This window comes from Sycon ciliatum, chromosome 11 (genome assembly GCF_964019385.1).
Source record: "Sycon ciliatum chromosome 11, ocSycCili1.1, whole genome shotgun sequence".
Classification (NCBI taxonomy): Eukaryota; Metazoa; Porifera; class Calcarea; order Leucosolenida; family Sycettidae; genus Sycon; species Sycon ciliatum.
In genome coordinates, this window is record NC_088653.1 from 16,824,955 (window position 1) to 16,852,244 (window position 27,290).

General features: G+C 48.7%; 1 protein-coding gene across 3 annotated transcripts in view; it reads right to left on the reverse strand.

Annotated features, from left to right (window-relative positions):
- LOC135827354 (sushi, von Willebrand factor type A, EGF and pentraxin domain-containing protein 1-like) overlaps positions 1-27,290 on the reverse strand; it is a 168,198-nt gene that overhangs the window by 103,564 nt on the left and 37,344 nt on the right. For all 3 annotated transcript variants that reach the window (XM_065339864.1, XM_065339863.1, XM_065339862.1), the window contains 4 exons: positions 26,110-26,181; positions 14,045-14,116; positions 8,890-8,976; positions 5,925-5,993 (listed from right to left, as the gene is read on the reverse strand). In XM_065339864.1, coding sequence (XP_065195936.1) covers positions 5,925-5,993; positions 8,890-8,976; positions 14,045-14,116; positions 26,110-26,181 — 300 coding nt within the window. The remainder of the gene's footprint in view (positions 1-5,924; positions 5,994-8,889; positions 8,977-14,044; positions 14,117-26,109; positions 26,182-27,290) is intronic.

Sequence of the window (27,290 nt, forward strand, 5' to 3'; positions counted from 1 at the left end):
TCAGACTAGTGTGGATCAGGGTAGTGTGGATCAGGGTAGTGTGGATCAGGGTAGTGTAGATCAGGGTGGTGTAGATCAGGGTAGTGTAGATCAGGGTGGTGTGGATGAGGGTGGTGTGGATCAGGATAGTGTAGATCACGTCAGGCGAAATTACTGGTCAGTCGGCGACACGCATTTTTCACAAAAAATTGCGTTTCACCTGCCGGGAGAGTATGCGTGTTCTCGAGTCTCATCCTGAGCACGTTTTTTTCTTCTTTTTTTCAGCTCCAGTATAGCTGTATTTTTCATTGCAAAGCCATCCTCGATTGTTGTGTTCGTTGTTCGAACGAAGTGGACATTCAATCATGAAGGCAGAGGACATAGGAGCCTGATTGGAGTTTCTCGTGGCATACCACAGCCACACAGAGACACTTTGGGATTTTCTGAATATAAAATACCGTACGCACGATGCTGAGATCAATTTGTGCGATATCAAATTGTTTTTGATCTACCACATCCAGCAGAACGGGATCCAAACACAAGCTTACCGACGGTTAGGCTGCCGACCTGACTGGACAAATGATCCCTGGCTTCACCATACGCCAGAAGTCGGAGACCATGTCCTTTGCCGCGACGTCCATCTTCAAAAAGAACTCCATCTTCGTCGTGAAAAGGCTTGAAATACTCAATATTCAGCCGAGATTCGCGGACTCGCGCTTTCTCGGATCAATTAATTTCCTGTTGGAACAGTTGCAGGGCAGCTTCCTGCCACTGTTTCAACAGGCGATGGCTCCAAAGCAAGCCTGGAACAAGCCATATCGAGGTTGCAAGCCACCCCTCTCAGCAAAAAAATCGAAGAAATTCGAAATTTCAGTGGTTGAAGATATACTATGAAGAAAATTTCAAAAAGTATGTTTCGCGGAGCGATCGCACAACCTACGTCATTCAAACTTTGCAGGATGGTTCAGACGTACATGCTAGGCATGGAACCACAGGCGATGATGCCATAGCTGACACACAGAGTAACACCCACAGCAGATTCGTGTGCACAGATACTAAATTAGTGGACGACGTCATCTTCTTCCCACTGATCTCAAATGTACTATGACGTGCCATTTCGCCTGACGGGGTAGTGTGGATGAGGGTGGTGTGGATGAGGGTGGTGTGGATGAGGGTAGTGTGGATCAGGGTAGTGTGGATCAGGGTAGTGTGGATCAGGGTAGTGTGGATCAGGATTGTGTGGATCAGGGTGGAGTGGATCAGGGTAGTGTGGATCAGGGTTGTGTGGATCAGAGTAGTGTGGATCAGAGTAGTGTGGATGAGGGTGGTGTGGATGAGGGTAGTGTGGATCAGGGTAGTGTGGATCAGGGTGGTGTGGATGAGGGTGGTGTGGATCAGGGTAGTGTGGGTAAGGGTTGTGTGGATCAGGGTAGTGAGGATCAAGGTAGTGTGGATCAGGGTGGTGTGGATAAGGGTGGTGTGGATCAGGGTAGTGTGGATGAGGGTGGTGTGGATCAGGGTAGTGTGGATCAGGGTAGTGTGGATGAGGGTGGTGTGGATGAGGGTGGTGTGGATCAGGGTAGTGTGGATCAGGGTGGTGTGGATCAGGGTAGTGTTGATCAGGGTAGTGTGAATCAGGCTGGTGTGGGTCAGGGTAGTGTGGATCAGGGTAGTGTGGATGAGGGTAGTGTTGATCAGGGTAGTGTAGATCATGGTAGTGTTGATCAGGGTGGCGTGGGTCAGGATAGTGTGGTTCAGACTAGTGTGGATGAGGGTAGTGTGGATCAGGGTAGTGTGGATCAGGGTAGTGTGGATCACGGTAGTGTAGATCAGGGTAGTGTAGATCAGGGTGGTGTGGATGAGGGTGGTGTGGATCAGGGTAGTGTGGGTCAGGGTATTGTGGATGAGGGTAGTGTAGATCAGGGTAGTGTGGATGAGGGTAGTGTGGATGAGGGTAGTGTGGATCAGGGTAGTGTGGATCAGGGTAGTGTGGGTCAGGGTGGTGTGGATCAGGGTAGTGTGGATCAAGGTGGTGTGGATCAGGGTGGTGTGGATCAGGGTCACTGAGTGTGGATCAGGGTAGTGTGGATCAGGGTGGTGTGGATCACGGTAGTGTGGATCAGGGTAGTGTGAATCAGGGTGGTGTGGATCAGGGTAGTGTAGATCATGGTAGTGTTGATCAGGGTGGTGTGGGTCAGGATAGTGTGGTTCAGACTAGTGTGGATCAGGGTGGTGTGGATCAGGGTAGTGTGGATCAGGGTAGTGTGGATCAGGGTGGTGTGGATCACGGTAGTGTAGATCAGGGTGGTGTAGATCAGAGTAGTGTAGATCAGGGTGGTGTGGATGAGGGTGGTGTGGATCAGGGTAGTGTGGGTCAGGGTATTGTGGATGAGGGTAGTGTAGATCAGGGTAGTGTGGATGAGGGTGGTGTGGATGAGGGTAGTGTGGATGAGGGTAGTGTGGATGAGGGTAGTGTGGGTCAGATTAGTGTGGATCAGGGTAGTGTGGATCAGGGTGGTGTGGATCAGTGTGTTGTGGAACAGGTCATTGTGGATCAAGGTGGTGTGGATCAGGGTGGTGTGGATCAGGGTTACTGAGTGTGGATCAGGGTAGTGTGGATCAGGGTAGTGTGGATCAGGGTAGTGTGAATCAGGGTGGTGTGGAGCAGGGTAGTGTGGATCAGGGTAGTGTGGATCAGGGTAGTGTTGATCAGGGTGGTGTGGATCAGGGTAGTGTGGATTAGGGTAGTATGGATCAGGGTAGTGTGGATCAGGGTAGTGTGGGGCAGGGTAGTGTGGATCAGGGTAGTGTGGATCAGGGTGGTGTGGATCAGTGTGGTGTGGAAGAGGGCAGTGTGGATCAAGGTGGTTTGGATCAGGGTGGTGTGGATCAGGGTCACTGAGTGTGGATCAGGGTAGTGTGAATCAGGGTGGTGTGGATCAGGGTAGTGTGGATGAGGGTAGTGTGGATGAGGGTAGTGTGAATCAGGGTAGTGTGGGTCAGGGTAGTGTGGATCAGGGTGGTGTGGATCAGGGTAGTGTGGATCAGGGTAGTGTGAATCAGGGTAGTGTGGATCAGGGTAGTGTGGGTCAGGGTAGTGTGGATCAGGGTAGTGTGGATCAGGGTGGTGTGGATCAGTGTGGTGTGGAACAGGGTAGTGTGGATCAGGGTGGTGTGGATCAGGGTCACTGAGTGCGGATCAGGGTAGTGTGGATCAGGGTAGTGTGAATCAGGGTGGTGTGAATCAGGGTAGTGTGGATCAGGGTGGTGTGGATGAGGGTAGTGTTGATCAGGGTAGTGTGGATCATGGTAGTGTGGATCAAGGTGGTGTGGATCAGGGTGGTGTGGACCAGGGTCACTGAGTGTGGATCAGGGTAGTGTGAATCAGGGTGGTGTGGATCAGGGTAGTGTAGATCATGGTAGTGTGGATCAGGGTGGTGTGGGTCAGGATAGTGTGGTTCAGACTAGTGTGGATCAGGGTAGTGTGGATCAGGGTAGTGTTGATTAGGGTAGTGTGGATCAGGGTAGTGTGGATCAGGGTGGTGTGGATCAGGGTAGTGTGGATCAGGGTAGTGTGAATCAGGGTGGTGTGGATCAGGGTTGTGTGGATCAGGGTAGTGTGGATCAGGGTAGTGTTGATCAGGGTGGTGTGGATCAGGGTAGTGTGGATCAGGGTAGTGTGGATCAGGGTAGTGTGGATCACGGTAGTGTAGATCAGGGTGGTGTGGATCAGGGTGGTGTGGATCAGGGTGGTGTTGATCAGGGTAGTGTGGGTCAGGGTATTGTGGATGAGGGTAGTGTAGATCAGGGTAGTGTGGATGAGGGTTGTGTGGATGAGGGTGGTGTGGATGAGGGTAGTGTGGATCAGGGTAGTGTGGGTCAGGGTGGTGTGGATCAGGGTAGTGTGGATCAAGGTGGTGTGGATCAGGGTGGTGTGGATCAGGGTCACTGAGTGTGGATCAGGGTAGTGTGGATCAGGGTGGTGTGGATCAGGGTAGTGTGGATCAGGGTAGTGTGGATCAGGGTAGTGTGAATCAGCGTGGTGTGGATCAGGGTAGTGTAGATCATGGTAGTGTTGATCAGGGTGGTGTGGGTCAGGATAGTGTGGTTCAGACTACTGTGGATCAGGGTGGTGTGGATCAGGGTAGTGTGGATCAGGGTGGTGTGGATCAGGGTAGTGTGGATCAGGGTAGTGTGGATCAGGGTAGTGTGGATTAGGGTAGTGTGGATCAGGGTTGTGTGGATCAGGGTGGTGTGGATCAGGGTAGTGTGGATCAGAGTAGTGTGGATCAGGGTAGTGTGGATCAGGGTAGTGTGGATCAGGGTGGTGTGGATCAGTGTGGTGTGGAAGAGGGCAGTGTGGATCAAGGTGGTGTGGATCAGGGTGGTGTGGATCAGGGTCACTGAGTGTGGATCAGGGTAGTGTGGATCAGGGTGGTGTGGATCAGGGTAGTGTGGATCAGGGTAGTGTGGATCAGGGTAGTGTTGATCGGGGTGGTGTGGATCAGGGTAGTGTGGATCAGGGTAGTGTGGATCAGGGTAGTGTGGATCACGGTAGTGTAGATCAGGGTGGTGTGGATCAGGGTGGTGTGGATCAGGGTAGTGTGGGTCAGGGTAGTGTGGATCACGGTGGTGTAGAGCAGGGTAGTGTGGATGAGGGTGGTGTGGATGAGGGTAGTGTGGATGAGGGTAGTGTGGATCAGGGTAGTGTGGGTCAGGGTAGTGTGGATCAGGGTAGTGTGGATCAGGGTGGTGTGGATCAGTGTGGTGTGGAACAGGGCAGTGTGGATCAAGGTGGTGTGGATCAGGGTGGTGTGGATCAGGGTCACTGAGTGTGGATCAGGGTAGTGTGGATCAGGATGGTGTGGATCAGGGTAGTGTGAATCAGGGTGGTGTGGATCAGGGTAGTGTGGATCAGGGTAGTGTGGATCAGGGTAGTGTTGATCAGGGTGGTGTGGATCAGGGTAGTGTGGATCAGGGTAGTGTGGATCAGGGTAGTGTGGATCAGGGTAGTGTGGATCAGGGTAGTGTGGATCAGGGTGGTGTGGATCAGTGTGGTGTGGAAGAGGGCAGTGTGGATCAAGGTGGTGTGGATCAGGGTGGTGTGGATCAGGGTCACTGAGTGTGGATCAGGGTAGTGTGGATCAGGGTGGTGTGGATCAGGGTAGTGTGGATGAGGGTAGTGTGGATGAGGGTAGTGTGAATCAGGGTAGTGTGGGTCAGGGTAGTGTGGATCAGGGTGGTGTGAATCAGGGTAGTGTGGATCAGGGTAGTGTGAATCAGGGTGGTGTGGATCAGGGTAGTGTGGATCAGGGTAGTGTGGGTCAGGGTAGTGTGGATCAGGGTAGTGTGGATCAGGGTGGTGTGGATCAGTGTGGTGTGGAACAGGGTAGTGTGGATCAGGGTGGTGTGGATCAGGGTCACTGAGTGCGGATCAGGGTAGTGTGGATCAGGGTAGTGTGAATCAGGGTGGTGTGAATCAGGGTGGTGTGGATCAGGGTAGTGTGGATCAGGGTAGTGTGGGTCAGGGCAGTGTGGATCAGGGTAATTTGGATCAGGGTGGGGTGGATCAGGGTAGTGTGGATTAGGGTGGGGTGGATCAGGGTGGTTTGGGTCAGGGTAGTGTGGATGAGGGTAGTGTGGATGAGGGTAGTGTGGATCAGGGTAGTGTGGATGAGGGTAGTGTGGATCAGGATGGTGTGGATCAGGGTAGTGTTGATCAGGGTAGTGTGGATCATGGTAGTGTGGATCAAGGTGGTGTGGATCAGGGTGGTGTGGACCAGGGTCACTGAGTGTGGATCAGGGTAGTGTGGATCAGGGTGGTGTGGATGAGGGTAGTGTGGATCAGGGTAGTGTGGATCAGGGTAGTGTGGGTCAGGGTAGTGTGGATCAGGGTTGTGTGGATCGGGTCACCGCCAATAAGTGTTCACACAAGTTCTACTCACAAATGCACGGAGAATGTCGGGTTGACGAATCCAGTAGCAATATAGCGTATATTGTTATCCTCTAGTGTACTGAAAACAAAGAGTACAAGCCATACAGTGTGGACATTCTCGCTGCCAACAACTGGTCACATTACATCAGTATTGTGCTAAGTGTTGTACATGTGGCTGTGCTTGTAGCTCTTAGTCGTACAAGCTGCTGCGTTTGTGTCTCTTTGTTGTACATTCTGCTGCACCCTGGCGCACGCTGCTGCGCTGTCTTGGACTCCTGCGTACATGCCGTACGCCATTTTGGCATTCTGCTCTTCTGCCACTCGTAGGAATTACTTGGGCCATGCAGTATCCTGTGCTATGTCTAGCGAGAGAACTGGTAGTACAGGTGGTGAGTTGTATGTACAGTGCTGGCAACTGAAATCCGACCGCCTGAGCGGTGCGCTCACATCGCAAAGACCCAACATGGGATGGTAAAACTACCAAAAAAGTGAACCCACCGCTCGGGAGGTCGGATTTCATTTGCCAGCGTTGTATGTATGTGTGTCTGTGTGCCAAGTACTGTCGTGGACATGGAAATCCGGTCGCACGTCTAGCGGCCCCAGAGCGCTTGCCATGCAGCCATGGACAAGCGGTACACACAAGCACCTGCACATGCATCGGATCAACATGTGCACTGCACGCAGCGTTCTGAACGCGTTGAGGGCGCCGGCCCAGGTCAATCGACTGGATTTCCATGTCCGCTATAGTAGTTTGATTGGTGGGCACACTTATGCGAGATAGTGTTGGGTCTGTTGGCAACAGGCTCGGCTGTTTGAAAGTGTAATGTTGTACCTGCCACCTTTGTTGGTTTCGGGGTTCATATACTTTCTATTTGAAGTATACATATCTGATAACCATGGACTGCTTCTGGCTATAGTAACTCTTGTGTAATCAATGGTGCTAGTGTATATAATTATATCAGATCCACTCTGATTTAGCCACCCACATTTGTATGGTATGGTATGGTATTTTTTTAATTCACCAATCGAACAGGCATATCTGCCTTCTTGCCGGGATGGCCAGAGCCAACCACGGCTCCTACTAATTGATGGATATGATAATGTGAAGCAAAAGAAAAGAAAAAAATTGTACTTTGTCAGCTATATGTTCCGTACTAAAAGTATGGAGAGGGCAGTATGTGGATTCCATATTGAAGGGCTATGGATAGTGAAGATGCTACTTGTGTTTTATGATAAAAGTACAGGGAGAGAGAGAGACAGAGAAAGGGGGGGGGGGAGAAAGAGAGAGAGAGAGAGAGAGAGAGAGAGAGAGAGAGTGTGTGTGTGTGTGTGTGTGTGTGTGAGAGAGAGAGAGAGAGAGAGAGAGAGAGAGAGAGAGAGAGAGAGAGAGAGAGAGAGAGAGAGAGAGAGAGAGAGAGAGAGAGAGAGAGAGAGAGAGAGATAGATAGATAGATAGATAGATAGATAGATAGATAGATAGATAGATAGATAGATAGATAGATAGATAGATAGATAGATAGATAGATAGTTAGATAGAGAGATAGACGTAGAGAGAGAGATATAGATGAACGAGATAGAGAAGGAAGAAGAGGAAGACTTGCCGAATGATCAAGTCTTGCATTTGTAGCACGCATTGCCTTCAGTGGGGGTAGGGGTAACTTCAGTTGGATCCTGAGACGGATACCCTGATCCTGTCAATACTTTGTCTGCACCTTGTCCTCACCCACTTAATGAGGTGTGGTGAGCCCATAAGTGGGATCATTTCCAAGTCCACCCATAGTTTGCAGGCGCGTAGCACTGCCACTGGAGGTGGTCCGGTCGGAGGGGCTTCGGGGGTCTCTCCGGGGATTTTTGAAATTAGGGTGCAAAATCCTGCATTCTGGGCACTTTTGGCCGTGGTCGGGCGAAAAAGTGGTCCGGCCAAAGCCTGACCGGTCGGACCGGCTGCTACTCCCCTGGTTTGGGGATTTCAGAGGGTGTCGCCGTTGGGCGGTTCAATATCCTTTTGAGTCTCTCTCCCCTCTCCAGAGGAGACCCGCGAGACCAGTTTTGGCAGTGAGCAAGTACAAGTACTAGTACAAGAACGTGTGTGTGTGCGTGTGTGTTTGCGTGTATATGTGCGCACGTGTGTGTGTGTGTGTGTGTGTACTATTTCGACATTGTCACTCCTGCGTTGGCCGTGGTCTGCCAGTCGCTGTGCAGTAGCTATCCCCCAAATACTATACTATGTCATCTAAGCCCAAAGATAGCAGAGTCGGGGATTGCGGATTGGTTTCTGGAGTACTGAGAAGAGTTGTTTACAGTGAAGTGGACACGCGAATACGAAGAGGAAGGTCTCAATTGCGGAATGGAATCAATTTCACAATCACTACTGCTCACATTGCTGGCCAGTCTAACTGCATCGCCGATTCGCTGTCTCATTTCCGTATGAAGGAATTCCGGCGTCTCAGCCCAGCTGCTCAAGCACCACCAGACCGAGCAGTGCTGCCATTCCAGTTGATGTAGTAAGGCCTTGACATACAGGTACCGATTGTCATTGCTAATTTGCCGTATTGAGAACCTGCGCTGGATTTCATACATCTGCATGCCTAACTTTATCCATCTCGTGCCTTAATCACTTGTTCTTAGCTCTCGTGCATTGGTGGTGAACGCTTGGTGGGGTGCCGTGTGCTTGTTTTCAGGGAATAGCTTCCTTCAACTGGTTGCTTTACTGCTACTATCTCGACTGTATACTATTGGCGGTTGTTTGCGACCCCAATCAGCAGTTATTGCGTCCGGTCGCGGGTACTATTGCCGCTCAAGCATGAGCGATTGCTTTGGCTGTTTGCAACCCCAAATGCTTCACCCTGGTTGGCTGTTTGCAACGTCGATCAGGAACCTTTGCACCCCGTCGCGGGCACTGTTGCGCCTCACACATGGGCGATCACTCATCAATAGATATAAGGGATTAGCACTCGATAACACTCAAAACTTACACTTGGATTGCAATTTGACTAAGCTTCACTTCCGGCATGAGCAACGTCCTGGGGTTGATTGCAGTGAACTGGTTTCCTCCCAAAACCCTGCACTCAAGCATACCACCATGAAAACGCGCAGAGGCACAGATACACGAGGGGAAAGAGTGAGAGGAGAGGAGAGAGAGAGAGAGAGAGAGAGATTTGGCTGGAAAAATTCATTGAAAGCGTCACTTTGTTCCTTTGGCAGGTACAGTTTAAATTCCCCAGATACGGGCAGGTTGGGACCGAGCACTACCAGTAAATGTTGGTTTGCGTAGTGCAACCCGTAGATAACCCTCATTCCATGTTGACGTTTTTTCCTACGTTCCCAGCATATTGGGGTCCGTTTGGACCCCAGTCATATTTCGCTGAGTATTCGTGAGCTCAGACCATATTGTAGAGTTTTTTTGTGCTTCTCTTGACGCATACTCGAAGACCCACTGCCTGTGAAGTCGGGAGTCCCCCAGGGATCTATACTGGGGCGTCTACTATTCTTGTTGTATATAAACCGGCGATCTACCTGACTGTATAGATGGTTTGTCACTATTAGCTGATGGCACAGCCCTCATTTAGTTTGACGCTGACATTGCACACCTGTGTAGGAAGCTTCAGAATGGAATCAATGTTGTTCATAAATGGATGTCATTGTGTCTGAAACCCAATATCTTGAAGACAGAAATAGTCTTTCTCCCTCAACTAGACCACCCTCCCACATTTACCCTTCCTGGATTTGATTCGGCTATTAACCCTTTGGAGTCCGTAACTTTTTTGCTTCCGCAGAATTTGTGGCAGACACGAAAATGCGCACTCCATTTCCAACATAATTTTGGTTCTACTTCACCGATTTTGAAGATCTTGGGCTCGTTGGAAAGCTCTTGATGAGAGAAATACAATGAGCCCAAACTCGCCAAGAGCACTATTCATTGTCCGCCACAACGCGCCCAAAACGCGAGTCCAGCTCCAGATCTGAGATGAAATCGGTCTTCTGTAACCATTTCACTGAATCTAGCTCGGAACTGTTCAAATTTTTTCGAGTAGAAGCTTACCTTGCCGTGACTTCGCGCCGCGCCGGTCCTGCCATGTGCCGCCTGTCATGAAGCTGGGAAAATCCCTTTTTTTCACGCACTGCTGACTCGCAGAACTCAGCGCAGAAAATGCGAAATGTTTGATCGCTCGCCGCTTACTCAAACCTCATCGGCGAGACTTCGGACCTGTTCGAGGCGGTAGCTGAGAGTTTTCTCTACCATCTAGACTCTTCGATTGTTGAATTTGGTCAAGATTTGGCCGAGAACTGAAAGTTTGACTGCGCCCACACGCATACAAAATGCCCATGGTTCGAAATCGAACCATGGACTCCAAAGGGTTAAAGGGGAAGTTCACCCTAAAATCAAAATCAGATATGTTATTGGGAAAAATCAGCTGAGTCGATTGGTGTATGTCTCGTCTTCATCCGGTGACTATAACCGGAGATATACGCAACTGAAATATCACTTTGATCCCCGGTTTTTGGCGCCGCCATGGCCTCACGAATCTGTGACGTCAAAGAGATAGAGGAGCTCCTGGAGCTCGGAACTTTTACTTGGAGTTGGACGGAGAAGAAAGTGAAGTCGTGAATGTCCAAGGCGGAAAGTCAAGCAGTATGCGGCCCAGAGCGGAGACGATTCAGGGTAGGTCTACCTCCTTGTCAGGAGATGACAGTGACTCCGAGGAGAGCGAGTTGGACGCCAGCGAAGGAACCGGAGTATACCGAGGATGAGATCATGCAGATGGCGAGTGCGGAGCAAGTTGGTGTAAATGCTGACGAAACTGCAGCGGCTGCTGCCGACACTGACCCTGCTGCTTGCTTAGAGGACTGCTGGCCACCTGCCGATCGCGTTGGCAATACGTCCTGGTGTGAATGTGGCAAATGCGTCGTTCAATTATTGCGGAACGACTGCATTTGCTGCAAAGATGTTCCGGAATCGGCAGCCGCGGATTGGTTACTGAGTCTAGCTGCATTACTTGCACCTCGTAGTTCGGGGAAGGCTGGAGCAACCAGCACGCACTGTACATTGTACTGCGTGGCTATTTGGGCAAGATCCATCAGCAGGCCGGATCGAAGCCATCTGAGTTTGGAAACCGGTACGTGCTAATAGTGTAATCCTGTCGTCGATTTTGCATCGGAGAACTGTATTTTCTCATCAAAATAAAATACTGTTCCATGGTGCAAAAATATAACCAGGATATTGGCTTGTATACTTCTTCAAAAATTTGTTGTTGTAGTGTGCTGCTGTTGCACTGAAATGTACGTTGACATGTGAGACTAACAGCAGGAAGATCTACTCCCCTGTTCCCCAAAGCAGCTCGCACCGTTACGCAGCATACCGACAATACATATGGCTGATGTTCGGAAAACTTGGCCGAGGAGTCCGGTGGAACACCTGCATAATGCATTAATGGACAAACGGCAAAGCAATCATAAGCTATCACTATTTGTAGTCAGCCAGGTGCTTGCGCGTGTGTGTCTGTGTGTAGCTGTATGGTGTAGACCAGGCTGAATTGTGACGGTCAATTCTTCAGCCTTGCAAGCTGTTGAATGGTGCAATTCCAGCACAAGTTGCTATGGCTTCTGCCGTAGCATTGCCATCATTGCCTCCGGCGATTGGCGTCAAAGGTGTGTGTGTGTGTGTGTGTGCGCGCGCGCGCACGCGCGCGCGTGTGTGTGTTTATAGCAAAAGAATAGTCATGAAAATGTACCGCCAGTGTTGCAAGCATATGTACGTGTGGATTTGATCTACACAGTGGGTACCATAACATCACCTCTAAATTTCCCGTGTGCTGACGGGGGTCTGTGTGCACGCATCAGCAGATATCATGCCATCGTCTGGACTCAATGCGCATGCAACTGGAGACCGAAAAGCTGCGGCATACGGCTCAGCATGGGCTTGAGCTAGGATCATACTCGCAAAATACACGCAGATAACAGTGACAATGCAACACAATGAAGACTTTCTTCGAATTGAAACTTGCCAAGCAGAGGACAGAGCTAGTGACCACTGTATGCCTTTTCACGACATGTAAAACTTGAATTGAAATAAAACAAAAATATATTGCACAATCTTCTGTCTTCATTCAATACTAGTACCTTGCAATCAACACACTGCAAACAGATTTGTACCGGTATCTGTAAATAATTTTCTCTACAAGTATACGATGTACTCAACACAGTGGGTGAAACTGCCCTCTCCAACTCGCGATGTACAGACAAAATTTCAACACGCTCTCAAAGCACGAAATCACCAGAACCATTCACTCACCTCTTCTCTCTCCTGCCTCTCCTGATACTGCGACATCCTTCGCTTCGCTGGGGGACGCCTGTCCGTGAAAATCGATGGCACAGCGTCTGCTTTCAGCTTTCGGCGGCATGTTTTGCCCATCTCTCCGTGCAAGTTCCTCTGGAAGGCATCTCCTCAAAATGTGCCGAACAAATTGCACAGCTCTCCTCAAACTTAGGTGGCAAATTCTCGCGGTGAATCGCTGCAACCCATTCCGCTCGGAGAGCTTTATCCCGCGGAATACGATGCACCGTGGTCCCAGGGGGCTTGCCAGACTGGTTAGAGCAGCCGACAGCACAGCAAACCGTCATCGTGGTTGAAACTGTTCAGGTCGCAAGAAAGAAACTCCACAAACGCCACTCTTTCTCGCTCACTGAAAAGCAAGCAGACCGGGAACCTGTATCTCTTTGACGTCACAGGGTGTGGAGGGCGTGTGCGCCGGCCGCATGACGTCATTTTGCATGACGTCATGGTAAATTTCAAATTCAAATATCTCCAGAACGGCGTATCGCACGGCGATGGGACCTTCACCACCGAACTCAGCGCCTCGAAATCTACAAACTGTGAAATTTTGATTTTAGGGTGAACTTCCCCTTTAATATTGTAGGTACGCACAGGCATTTGGGTATTGTATTTGACTCGCAATTGTCCTGGAATTCTCACGTAGATTTTTTATGCAACAAAGTTAGCAAATCTGTAGGTTGCCTGATGTCTCACTGCTCCCACTTGTCCTACAAATGTATTTGTCTCTTTTTATAAATGCTGCCTTCTTCCTATCTTTCTGTATGGCGCCACTGCTTGGCATTCCCTGCTTAGTAAATCTGCTGTACAGGCATTAGAAATACATCATAAACGTGTGTTGAAAATTATTTTTCGTAAATCCTCTCTATTCCCCTCTACTGATCTATATAGTTTGGCCTCCACCAGCCCCATCTCTATCCTGTCGCAGAGACAGTCATGTGGTCTGGTCCATCGTATTAAACTGAACATTGTCCCTGAACATCTCAGCAAGTATTACTTTCGCACGGGACACTCGCAATGGCATAGTACTTCCCAGAGCTTTGTCAATTATGTTTACCAAATCTATCTTTTCTGCATATTCGTATTGGCTCAAGCTGCCCATGGAAATGAGGACAATATCCAATATTAGACAGTTCAAAGACCATGTTAAATGTCATGCCACGTTGTAGGCTCGCTCGCCTCTTTTGCTAGCTTATCTTGCCACTCTCCGCCATGGTCGACATACTGATAAATTTCACCCCGCTGATGCATTCTTTTCTTCCGATTATCATCTTCTTTCCTTCTTTCTTTCCTTTTCTTCTCTTGCAATGGCTGGCTAACGCCACCTCCTTTGCATTGGCTTCTGCCATTGGACGGTGAAAAAAATAAAAAAATAAAAAAACAATTTGCGCTGTACGTACGATATGGCTTCGACTATTGAAAAAAAAAGACAAAAAGGCAACCAGCGCAAGCTTGTGGACCGAAAACTGGTACTACACGTACATGACCACACTGCTTTTGTTCAAATCACACTTGAAAATAGTTTTTAAAATAGTTCATCTTCGCTAAAGTCCGCTGTACAGAAGTTCGTCGTAAACGAATAATTTTGACGTGAACTGACGCCTGGCCAACGATACGATCGGCCCGAGTTCGTACTAATGGAAAGCTCGCCTTATCAGTGTTTGCTCTAACGAGGTTTCACCCAAAAATCACACCTCGGGGAGTGCAAAAATTGCAACTCTAGGATGTCCTCGATTGCTGCCAATTTGCTAGCCATGCTTAGAGTTTGCAATGGTTATACATGTGTAATATGCACTCACAGTTGTGTTAGACTGTTCAATGTCCGTAAAAAGTCGGCTGGGCAGGAAGTGATTAGATTATTTGCGAAATTCCTAAACCAGAAAGAGAGAAAGGGAGAGAGATTGTGTGTGTGTGTGTGTGTGTGTGTGTGTGTGTGTGTGTGTGTGTGTGTGTGTGTGTGTGTGTGTGTGTGTGTGTGTGTGTGTGTGTGTGTGTGTGTGTGCGTGTGTGTGTGTGTGTGTGTGTGTGTGTGTGTGTGCGTGTGGGTGTGCGTGCACGTGTGTGCGTGCGTGCTTGCGTGAGAGCGAGTGTGTGTGTGTGTGTGTGTGTGTGTGTGTATGTGTATGTGTGTTCGGATATCTTAACCCTTTGGTGCCTGACTAAATTTTAGATATTTTGTAGTTTTGGCTCAATTTTTTGGAAAGCCTATATCTCCGCAACCGTTTAGATGATGTAGCGACAAAAGTATGTATTCTGAATGGCAAGACACAGCAAATTCCGATTTTTGAATTTTCAAGTCAGAAAAATTTACAATAGGGTCAGGGTACTGCGCTGGTCCAAGAACATCTTGGTCGCCAACACCACTCAGCACGCCGAATCCACTACCTCGTCCACGGCCTCCGCCACGGCCTCCGCCACACGCGCCACGCACGCCACGATCAGCTGTTCCATCAGCTGGCTGAGCTCGACCAGCGCCGCGAGCAATTCCTCCGCGCAGCGCGAGCGGAGCACGTCCACGAACTGGCTGCGCTTGCCCTCGCCCTACAGCTTCTTGAAGCTCATCGTCGGAAATTTTGTCCTCATCTGAAGAGCTGCCGTTCTCAAGAAATTCACCGAAAACCAAATCATCGTTGAGTCGGTCTGCCTCATCTGATGACGGCAGGATTCCGTCAGAGAAAAGAGCGTCAGATTTTTCACCATCGTCGTCTTCAGATTCCTATTCTACAGGGGTATCATCGGCCTCCAGCTCTTCAAACAACTCAATCGCTCCTGCAGCATCCATGACAGAGGTCAGCTGTAGTAGCCATGAACTGTACTAGTCGAAAACGAAGCGAAACAGCAACGTTTTGTTCATGTTGCGCGACGCGTGCGTAGGCTGCCACGCTCGATTGACTTCCGCTGATCTGCGCGATCGTCGTTGATCACGACTCGACTTTTTCAAATGCAACCCCCCTACTTTCTCTATTGCTATCTACAGGCCAGCTACTGAAGGGTCTCTGTACAAAAAATCAGGCACCTGCGATGTACGAGACTGGCTCTGTGCTCGATTTGAGTATGCACTGTCAGCATAGGTCGAAATCGACCTACCGGCACCTAAGCCTAAGGGTTAATCACAATGAGAGTTGGGAGAGTGAAGTTGAAGACATCACCGCAGCTGGATATGTGGTTGATTGAAATGGTGGTAAAAATATGGTGGTAAACACACACCTGGCAATATGGCGGTAAATACACGCCGCCCACACACGCTCTCTATGCTGCAAAGTTCTGCCACAGAGCTCTCCTTCTCACCACCACCATCAGTTCGCGCCTGGCGCCTAGTCGATCCATGGTTAACGGTATCAAACATAGCAGGCTGGCACATAATATGGCGGTAAAACACCATATTAATCAACCCTAAGTACAGCTGCAGTGATGTCTTCAACTTCATTCTCCCGAGTCAAGCCCTGTATGAAGACAAAGAAGGCAATGGCCTGATGAGTCCCGGACTGGGACGAACGTACATCGCAATCGAGCTACGCCGCTGCTGTGTCATCTTCTATGTGCCATGCAGCACCTGATGTAGCAGCCTGCTATATCGGATACCGCCAGCCATGTGTCGACTAGGCGCCAGGCGCGAGCTGATGGTGGTGGTGAGAAGGAGAGCTCTGCCAGAACTTTGCAGCCTAGAGAGCATGTGTGGGCAGGCGTGTATTTACCACCATATTGCCGGGGTGCCTTTACCACCATATTTTTACCAGCATGTTTATCAGCAATGAGAGTTTGACTAGCAAAGGAAAAAATTATGATAAGGCACCATAAAGTTTTAAAAAAGAGGACCAAAGGTTTACAAGTTTTCTGTCTTGTCCAACACTAGCGGTTATAAGCACAATACTGTTGAGTCAAAAATGTGCAACAATTAGCACAAACACGGATAACTTGTAAACTTATGGTCCTCTTTTTTTAATTTTAATCCTTGGCTCACCATCCGAGTACCATAAAGTGAATAAAATTGAATCTAAAACTAGTACGGGCAACACTTTTGTATAAGTACAATGTTTTGTTTGGAATTCAGGGATCGATTTATCCGGGTTCGCATCGCAGTTTGCGAATCAAAATTCACTGGCTGCGATTCGCTTTTCGTTTTTTATCGCCCAAAACTGCGATGCACTACAAAGACCAGTTGTGTGCAGTCTACATGCGACTGATGTACACACTGCTGACTAGGGAGTAGTATTTTACTACTCCAACCAACTGGCCTGTCCTGCTCAGTCCGCGCGGGTCGCGGACTCGCGGATCGCGCTCTTTCGATTTTGGACACTGCACTAGCACTGGTCGTACATGACTGCAGTCTTCTGAAGTTTTGTACACGGCGGTGACTTTTCCTGATGTTCTTCTTTCACTGTCAAGCTCAGTTTGTTTCTGTTCGACAAGGCACAGTTGAAGTAGATGGTTCTTAGTCTCATGTAGCCAACATGTCAGTGAATCTGATCAGTGATTCACTGCCCAGAAGAGGGACAAAGAACTGGACGCGCCAGGAATGTCGATTCGTTTCGATGAAGAAAAGGAGAAAAGCGAAATTCGATGCGCTTTGCACGAAATGTCCCGATCGTTTGAGCGCTTTCCTGAGGTTTCTTTGTCGAAGGAATCAGTGGAACTGCCCTGTTGAAAGACATTGTGTTGTGAAGAACTCGAAGACGGATGGACGCTGAACATGTAACGTGCCCAAGCGAAAACTCTATCGTAAATATTCAGGTTGAACATTCGCTTGGAAAAGCAAATAGCAACTGCAGCTATTGTCCTCTTCTTTACGAAATCCTGCTATTGTACAGCTATACATGTAAACTTTTGATGAAGGAAAACTGCTAATCAATACTGGGAGTTGCTAGTCAATTGTAAAACTGTGTAGCAGTGACTGCTATGCAAAAAAATCAAAGTAAATCGATCCCTGGAATTAACTTTCGCTATATTCGTTAGGCACGGAATAACTAAGGGGGCGTTCGTTTTTGATCTACAGGTTTGCGTAGAAACTACTTCTTTCGGTAGAGGTGTTCGTTTTTTGAAAAAATTCTACTCAAAAGGGTAGATTCTACTTTCCTCTACCTGCACATCCTGTAAACTACTAAATCCGGTAGAACAGCGTTCGTATACTTGCCACTACCATCTACCTCTATCGGTAGAGTAACTCTACTCTACTAAACCAGGTAGCTAAAAACGAACCATACCAAAGTATTTGTTCATATCAATCCTTTAACAAGTAAAATCGTCCTCCTCACTCAGTAGACCCAGAGTCGAGCGAGCTGTATTCCCGGTGCCAAAAGGCGGGCTGAAAGCCCCTATATGGCAACTTCCCCATGCCTAACCCTCAAGATGAAGTGATTACTGACTGTTGTAGTCACATCGGATCCTGAGAATGTCCCCCAACATGCCAGCCCGCAAAGCCATGAACATCTACTTGACCCAAGACTCCCGACGCCGGCCAGGGCGCCCAAGAAAGACGTTAACAACCTGCGTTGCGGAGGACATCATACATGAGAGAGGCCGGAATGACTTTCTCCACAGTGCGGGATCTCGACCTGGCAACCGTCAGGCGAAATGGCACGTCATAGTACATTTGAGACCAGCGGGAAGAAGATGACGACGTCCACTAATTTAGTATATGTGCACACGAATCTGTTGTGTGTGTGGCTCTGTGTGTCAGCTATGACATCAAACCGTGTGGTTCCATGCCTAGCATGTAGGTCTGAACCATCCTGCAAAGTTTGAATGACGTAGGTTGAGCGATCGCTCCGCGAACCAGGCTTTTTGAAATTGTCTTCATAGTATTGGATTGGATTGGATTGGTTTATTTAACGTCGAATAACAAACAGGCAGTGTTGCCTGATTACATGAGATCGACTACAGTTACAGGCACACAAAGGTAAGGAAAAGATTAAAAGAAAAAAAAAGAAAAAAAGAAAAATAGAGTTGGATTTAAGACAGCAGAGGAAAGATTGCATAATTATTTGATCAGTGAGCAACGTAAGTCAGTGAATTGTTCAGGTGGGGTAAGAGAGCGGTCCGGAATTGACCTGGTTTCTTCAGTGATCGTATAGATGCAGGCTACTTATTCCAGAGAGCGGGGCATTGATATGAAGGGCTGCGTGTGGCAGCGGCAGATATGATCCTCAGGAAAAGAAGCAGGGGAACATCTGTGAAACCGTACACCTGTGTACGGTTCAACCCACGCATGTTCAAAGCGACCTGGAAGCTACGCGGATCACCCGATCCACATGAAAATTCACGTGCACACAGCCTATGCTACGTAGAGGATGATACACGGGTCGCTGGAGCTAGTTGCCATTTGAAAAATTTCAGGAAATCAAAGTCGAAGTTTGCGTGCGCCGTAACTTCCGACATGGCAGCACGCAGGTCGCTTGATGCGGATGAAGCGCTTGTTTGAGGATAGCTGGAGTGACCCAAGCGACAATCCTATGTCCTCTGATGAAGAGAACGAACTGGACGAAGCCTTAGTTGAAGGTGTAGACTCTGATTTTGATGACGACCCGGATTATGATGTCGTAACCGTCGACCCAACTGTCGGACATGTCGACCGCTCCGATTTGAGTGCAGGATCGGCAGAACAGCACTCGAGTGGCGAAGAGAGTGTACCACCGCCATGTCTTACCCGTCGTGGAGCAGCAGGGTCAGCTAGAATGCCGCAGCATGTGGAGCGGGAGCGTAGTCCGATCCCAGAGAGGTCCAGATCTCCGTCACCTGCGCGCCGTCAAACTCATGGTCGACAGCCGCGCAGAGCGAGGAGAGTAGCCGCACAGGGCCGCAATGTCGAGCATGTCGCCACTGGCGCTCCTCTGGCCAATGCTCCGTGTTTGCCCAACATGCCAGGGGTGCTACTCCAGGTCATACTTGTACAAATTGCACATTATTATACATAGGAAAGAACTTGAACTTTGAATTTTGCCGATTTTTGCCAATAAAATCATTTTTGATACTCTTGTTTAGCCACGCCTATCTGAGGAATTCAACCCAAACTGCATTTTTAGTTCACAATTATCATAAGCTTTCAGGAAAACATAAAGCGTACATACAAAATATCAGCTGCTTGGGTATGGCGAGTGGATTTGTTGAAGTAGGTACCCCTCACATACATTTTGGGCAAAAGGACAAAGGGTTACACGAAAGGTTAGCAGGAGGAGTTTGCGGCAATTCATTGATTGCAGGGGTGAATGCTGAGGCGTTCAAAAAGAGAGGCAGTTGCAGACAGGAAGGGAGCAGAGCAGACAATACGCACAGCTCGCTTGAGAAGTTTCTCAAGACGATCACGTTGTGCAGAGGAAAGGGAAGAGGAAAAGCTGTTGCATGCGTATTGGAATGTGGGTAAAATTATTCTTCCTCTGTATACAAAACTTCGTGACTTTTTTCAACAGTGTTTTTGAGCAAGAACCTGCTCAACGAACGGCGCCAAAGGCTGTCATCGACAACCCACGTCCATGTCGAGGTTAGTTTGGTTGATCCCGAACAGATTCTCCACGGACGCCATGCGTGTGAGGACGTTGCCGACAGAAACTCAAGAGTCAAATAAAAAAAAACTAACACTTACTTGCACGAAACTGACACAGTGACGAAGTGTAGCGCATAGCTCGTGGCTGGAACACAGAGTCACGCGGCACTCGCTGCCCTGAAACTGGCCAGGCTCGTACTTGCGGTGCGCGGCCCCATAGATCTACGCAGCGTGAGAACATAGATTTGTTTCGCTCGCACGGCAAGATGAAACATTTCAGTCGTCGTGCAACCAGCGCAGACTCAGGATCAGAATGTCGATGGCCTGGCTTTCTTCGCCTCTCTCCAGTCAGACATCTCCTTTGTCGCCAAGGGGAATCGCAGGGGCGTCCTCGAAGCCATTGTAGAATGCTTGGGAGGATTATCCTGGCGAGAAAATGCGAAGCGTGTGGTTGTGCTTGTACGACTCGTTTCACGGCATAATGGAGGTCGCGGGTTGGAACAACTGAATGTAGTCGACACCGATTCGTACGCAGCTCTAGAGATGAAGAGGACGTAGCCAAAGTCCAGCGTCGGATCATCACTGCAGGTGACAAGAATCTGAACGAAATGCGAGCGGAAGCAGCGACTGTTGGCGATGCGGAGTCGGCGACGTCAGGTGACAATGACATGAGCGACGAAGACTCTGAAAAAACTCAATCTCATTCGTCTGAGTTGCTTTTTTCTTTGTGTATAGCTTGTAAACAGGTTAGACAATGCCACAAGTGTTATTCCGAGTCAAACGGAACAATTCCAGAGCTGTGCGCAGCTTTCAAAAAAAGTCACGAAGTTTTTGTATACAGAGGAAGTACATCTCAAGTAGGTTGAGCGGCATGGCATTGGGAGGCACTGCCTGTGGCGTATATCTTCCACCATTGAAATTTCGAATTTCTTGCTGAGAGGGGTGGCTTGCAACCTCGATAATTATGGCTTGTTCCAGGCATGCTGTGAAGCAAACCCCCTTTTGAAGTAGTGGCGGGGATCTGCCCTGCAACTGCTACAACAAAAAATGATTCGATCTGAGAAAGGGTGAGACCGCGAATCTCGGTTGAATATTGTGTATTTCAAGCCTTTTCACGACGAAGATGGAGTTCTTTTTGGAGATGGACGTCGCGGCAAAGGACATGGTGTCCGACTTCTGGCGTCTGGTGAAGCCAGGGATCATTTGTCCAGTCAGGTCGGCAGCCTAACCGTCGGTAAGCTTGTGTTTGGATCCCATTCTGCTCGATGTGGGAGATCACAAACAATTTTGATATTGTACAAATTGATCTCAGCATCGTGCGTACAGCATTTTATATTCAGAAAATCCCAAAGTGTCTCTGTGTGGCCGTCGTATGCCACGAGAAACTCCAATCAGGCTCCTATGTCCTCTGCCTTCATGATTGAATGTCCACTTCGTTTGAAACGAACGCAACAATCGAGGACGGCTTTGCAATGAAAAATAAAGCTATTGGAGCTGGAAAAAAAAAGAAAAAACGTGCTCAGGATGAGTCTCGTGTACACGCATACTCTCCCAGCATGTGAAACGCAATTTTTTGTGAAAAAATGCGTGTCGCCGACTGACCAGTAATTTCGCCTGACGTGAGCGGGCAAGGGACAAACCGGCATGGACAGCGATGGTCTACAACTAATGATACTGAACTAGAACAACGGAAAGATTCATCAAGAGACAGCAGCGGACCGAACATTAGTGTTGCACAATATTAATGTTCCATTACGCGCAACTGTGTTATTATTAGTAGTAGTCATACTGGGCGGAGTTAAAAAATTAAAAAATCGCGACCTGCACGAGCTAAAAATCCGCCGGACCATTGGAAATCTTCTTCCTACGCCCCTGTGGTCTGGCGGTATTTCTACACTCGCTGGTCACATGAACAGCATGGCAGATTCCTTACATCATAAAGAACGTGATTTCACTGGTGTTCCAGCTACATAGTCAGGGAAAGTCCCAGTTCGCAGGCCCACGATACGGTCAGGGCCCTGTTGAGTTTCGTAACAAAATGAGCGTGATCGTTTCTCGACAAACAGGGTTTCAAGCCAGGTCACAAGCGCACTTGACCAAGGTGACTCAGATATCTTGTGAGCTGTGATTCGCGAGACTTGGCATTCTTGCGTCACGTGGCGCAGCATTTCACCGTGCCTCTTGCAGAAATTTTCAAAAACTGCGCTCTGGACTTCAGTTATTTTGCATCAAAAGTCTCACCAAAAAATGTTGGTGACGGAAGGAGAAGCTTATCATTTTGGGGTGACAAGTGATCCCTTTCTTGCTTTTCCTAGTCAGTCAACAATTCACTCTGTTCTGCAGCGTTTGGAGGATGGTTGGAGTAGAATTTGCTGGTGATACATCGTTGAGAGGCGAGCTTTCCTGCGCAGGTATTAGCTTCACCGTATTTCAGCAATTAGAAAAATTTAAGGAAAAACTACTAGCCATCTTCGTCTTAAGGAATTTTTTTAAGGAAAAAAATGGAGGCGTATCCAATTTCGAAAGAAAAGGTGTCAGCACCGACGCAATTCACACAGTCTAGTTAGCCAATTTGGTAACCGAACGTTTTCGTTCCCTTCTCATCATGGGTAAGTACAGGGAATAGCGTATAGTGTGAGGTTTTCGATCTATGCTTTTGCTGTAGCTCTATAAATTGTTGTATTTTGACATTTTTCCATTATTACCTGTACTTACCCATGATGAGAAAGGAACGAAAATGTTCGGTTACCAAATTGGCTTACTTGACTGTGTGGATTGGGTCGGTGCTGTCACCTTTTCTTTCGAAATTAGAAAAATTTAAATTTGTTTATTTCAAGAAAACCCAAAAGAAAGATGAGGGACATGTCCCCAGTGCTAGAAGAGGTGTTCTACCATCTGCCGGTGTATAGTTCTTGCTAATTGCGGACGCAGCTCGCTGTTTCATCGGTGCTTGTAAATAGGCTATTTTCAAGACGATCTTTTATGGCATCAGGGGGTGATAGCCTTTCGTCTTCTGAGATGTGTTATAGACTGCATTTACATGCCGTCGCTGCATGCTTCTCTCTCGCTGCTTCTTCGTACAACATTATCTCCATTCGCGCATGTCTACGGTATTCTCTCATCATGGCTGCTGGCCCTTACCTGGTTGCTCTGGGCATGCTCGGGCCATTCTCTTGTTTACCTTCGTAATGATAACTACCAACCATAATTACTCGTCGTGTTGCTTGTGACTGTCGTGTGCCACAAGCATGCAGTAACTAAGTGTAAGTTACAACAATTGGCGACGAAGATGGCCAGTAGTTTCAATCTCCACGAGGGTCAGTCCAATCGTCTGCCTACGTTCGACTCGTCAGGTACTCCTGGGGAGGTTGGCCAACGCTGGAAGAAATGGTTCTGCAGCTTTGAATACATGGCGGAAGGAATGGGTATTTCTGACACTAAGCGTTTGAGATCTCTTTTACTACATTCGGCAGGCCCAACAATTCAAGATATATTTGACGATCTCACCGATCCTGCAGCAACAAGTCCTCCGGCGGATGACGACGAGTTCAAGAAAGCGTCACTCATGCTGAGTCACCACTTCAAGGCCGAGCCGAACCCTATCTACGAGCGACACTTGTTTCAACAGCTCGCCCCCAAAGCCGGTGAGAGTATCAGTCAGTTTGTTGTACGTTTGTACGTTTACGGCAACAAGCTAGATTTTGGTGATGTCACCAATGATATGATCCGGGACCACGTGGTGGCAAAATCAAAATACGCTTTCTGGTCATCAGTTCAAACCTTTTGCTCGCAAGTCGCTTTTTCTAGGGGATTTCCCTTTTCTACAGCGCATGCATGTTGGACATCGAACAAAGCGCTTGGATCTCAGTTTTGCAGCTTGGTTTGAATCGTGAAGTTTGGTTTAGTTTGAGAGAGATGGCGAACGAAAATGCATTATGAAGTTGTTTAGCGTACCTGAGACATGTAGGGGCTTCTTCTAGAGCACATTAGTAAACAGACACATCGTAAACTATTTTGAGGACCACCATCTGCTCACGTCGCACCAGTTTGGATTTCGCAGAGGCCTCGGCACATCAGACGCTTTGCAAGCTCTCCAAACTGCCTGGGCAAGCGCTGTGGGCTGTGTAGGGGCGGCTCGTATCCTTGCTGTGGACATCGCAGGAGCGTTTGACCGTGTATCACATGTCGGCCTCCTCCACAAGGTGCGCAGCCTAGGCATCGATGGTCCGCTCCAGAGATGGCTTGCCTCGTACCTGGACACCCGTTCCTTACAGTGCCTTGTTGGAGGGCGTTCGTCAGCTACGTATACGACCTCCGCTGGAGTCCCCCAGGGAAGCATTCTTGCTCCAACGCTTTTCTTGGCATACGTCAACGACGCGCCAGACGTTCTCGCTGACGGGCGCCAGCTTGGAGGCCGATGCTGATGACACAACCTCATAAAGCATAGTCACCTCCCAGCAGACCCCGGAAGTCGCAGCGCAGTGACTGCAGGTGTCCGTTGACCGACTGCACGAGTGGGGCCGTACGTGGAAAGTGACTTTTGAACCAACTAAATCCCAGGCCATGACAGCCACCCTCAGACGCGCCGGCTTAGATCTCCCCCTCCCCCACTCCTGTTTGGTGGCACACTGGTGCCCGAGACAACCAGCATCACCCTCCTTGGTGTGAAGGTGGACGCCAAGTTGACCTTTGGCGATCACCTACGCTCCGTAGCCACCCGTGCACGCCAACGGCTTGGGGTCCTAAACAGAGCCGCCCACATCCTCACCCCCGCCGGCCGGACGACAGTGTATAAGGCGTTCGTACGACCAGTCATGGAGTATGCGCCTCTTGTATGGATGGGAGCTGCGCAGAGTCACCTCCAGCGTCTGAACAATGTTCAGCGCCGCGCACTCAATGCTATCGACCCTGGGGCACACCTCTCCAGCTTGGCCATCCGCCGAACTGTTGCCTCGCTTGCCTGCCTGTACAAGCTGCACTACTTGCCTGGTCCACCGCAGCTGCTCTCTGTGTTGCCACCGCGCCATATCACCTCTGCCAACCCCAGAACCCGCAGCGAGCACGGTAGTGTCAGTGGCCATGACCACCAGATCCAACACCAGCTGCCTGCATCTGCCCTGCTGGCGCTGAAGCGCTCGTTCCCACACTGCAGCATCAGCGATTGGAACTCCCTCCCTGCCGCTCTCCTGTCCCAGCCTCCCCACAGCAAGAGAATGCAATCATTCAAAACGAACGTTTATCGCCATTTTCGCAGCACAAACTGGCTCTGGGCAGTCGATTCCCTATGAATAGTATGATGCTATGATAGTTTCTCCCCACACTCACTCGTGTTAAGCCTTGGGTTTTTCGCATCTTTCTGACCTGTACAGCTCTATCTTCTTTTTTTCCTTGTTTTGGTGCGTGTTTTTGGCCGTGACGCCGAGACCTCAGGTCGGCAGAGTCATCAATGCCCCACCATCACTGCTGCGTCTAGGCACAGCGCCTGCTCATTACTTGTCAGTTTGTCCTAGTCTCTGTACCATTGTTTTTCCTTATTCTTTTCGAGCTGGTAATGTGAACATAGTAAAAAAACAAAAAAAACAACAACATAGAAGTGACCCTGTAATGCTTATGAAGCTGAGAACGACTAGGGAGTCTTCGCTTGGCTCAGGCCTTTCCAACAAGCCATAGATCGTGGAAATCAATCAATGAATGCAAAAATGGCGAAATGTTTTGCGCGGCGACTTGCATGCAGGGTTTGAGATGAAAGCAAGTGCGCTGAAATCTTAGCCAGCAGGGGGAAACCAGACCAGTAGCAAAAGGGTTAAACAGCGCAAACCAGTCTCAATTTGTAAAACGCAAACATTTGTTGTCGCAAACGTTAGCCGTTTTACAGTAGATGGTGACTTATCCTGGTAGCAGAAGGCAGCTCCTCAGCAGTTCAAGCAGTTCATGCACTGCGACTGACAAGCAATTTTGGTGTCGGCATATAAGCCCATGCCCCCTCATAAGCCCATGTTCTCGTATAAGCCCACCGGAAAGTCCCTGTGAAACAGATAAGCCCATGGGCTTATCCGCGGGATTCTACGATATGTGATCTCGGTAGTGTCCAATTTGAGCTCACTGTACGGAGCTCCAGAATGGCACAGGATTGTGAAAGTTGGTCGATTAGAACCGAAGATACTCTCAGAATAGGGTGAGAAATATTGCATTTGGGACTGCTGGGGAATTTTGGTCGGATGGTAAAGGGTTAAAAACGAGTATACTCGTCCTTCGTCCTCAAAGGGTTAAAGCCAAGAAAAAGTTGAAGAGTCTTCCCCGGTATGCCGGTATTTACTGGTGACTAAGAAAACAGACAAAAAATTGTCTTTAGACAAACTCTGTGAGTGGAAGACATTGACTACTTACAATTTTTGGATGTCTGTACAGTTTTCTATCAACTTTGGTGGTAATACGCTGATGAAGTTGTTCTTCAAGTCCCTGTGCGCAATGGAAATTCAGTAGTAAGAGACAGAATGTTAAAGCCATGGGCCGCAACCAATTATTACTAGTTGAAAGGGTGTATCTTGTCAATAGAGAGGTTCCGGAGTACAATTGTTCGTGCCAAAATCCGTAGAGGCGCTACGGATTTTTCATACTTCGTTTTCAAGCAGTGAAATGCCGGAGTACGGAACTTGTGTGTTTGCCGTCATTGCCTAGGTTACGATCGCAAACACGCCATTATCCCGCGCTGTACCTTTTTATTCTGAAAATGAGTACCGAAATCGAAACTTCCCGCGGAAAAACGATGTTTCTCGTACCAAATTTGTACGCGAAAAATCTTTCTGCACTCGATGACGCAACATCTCCATACAAAACAGGGTTCGTATGAAAGCCAGTCCACACGGATTCTCCGTGCCGAAAAATCGTATGAAGCACTCTTCGAATAAATCCGTAGCGACCGTATGGATTTTGGCACGGAAAATCGTACCCCCAGAACCTCTCCAATGTCTTCATGTGCTCCCTAGGCCCTATCCATCTAGGGGGGTTTTTTCGTCATTTTTTGTTGACCGAATCTGTCTTGTGCCTGAGTTCTGTATTCTCACGATGGCACCATCGCCAATAAGATATAAGTCATAGCCAGCAATCGCACGTCCTCACGTGCATTGAAAATCAGCATATTTTTTTGTGAATCAATCATTTTTCAGCATCACTTTTCAAAGAGGACAAAGCAAAGTCGGCCGAACGAAGCCTAGAAGAAGAGAATCATCTTGTCCACTTCACCATCACGATACTGACATACGTCTATCCAGACGCCGCCACCGCCGCTCATAGTGACTTCTGGGTCCGGTCAGTGAGTGCGTTCGATTATGCCCGCGAATCAATTCACGCTATTCACATCACCCCACGTGAATAGGGTGAATGGATTCCGAGTTGATTCTAGGGCTCATGACATGAAAATCGAACGACTTGAATGCATGCGAATGGATTCATGAATCGATTCAAGTGCATAATCGAACGCAGCCACTGAGCGTATAGATGCGACACAGACACTAAGATCTGGCAGCGAGACGATTTGCTTTCATCTGCAACCTGGTCTGCAGCGCCAT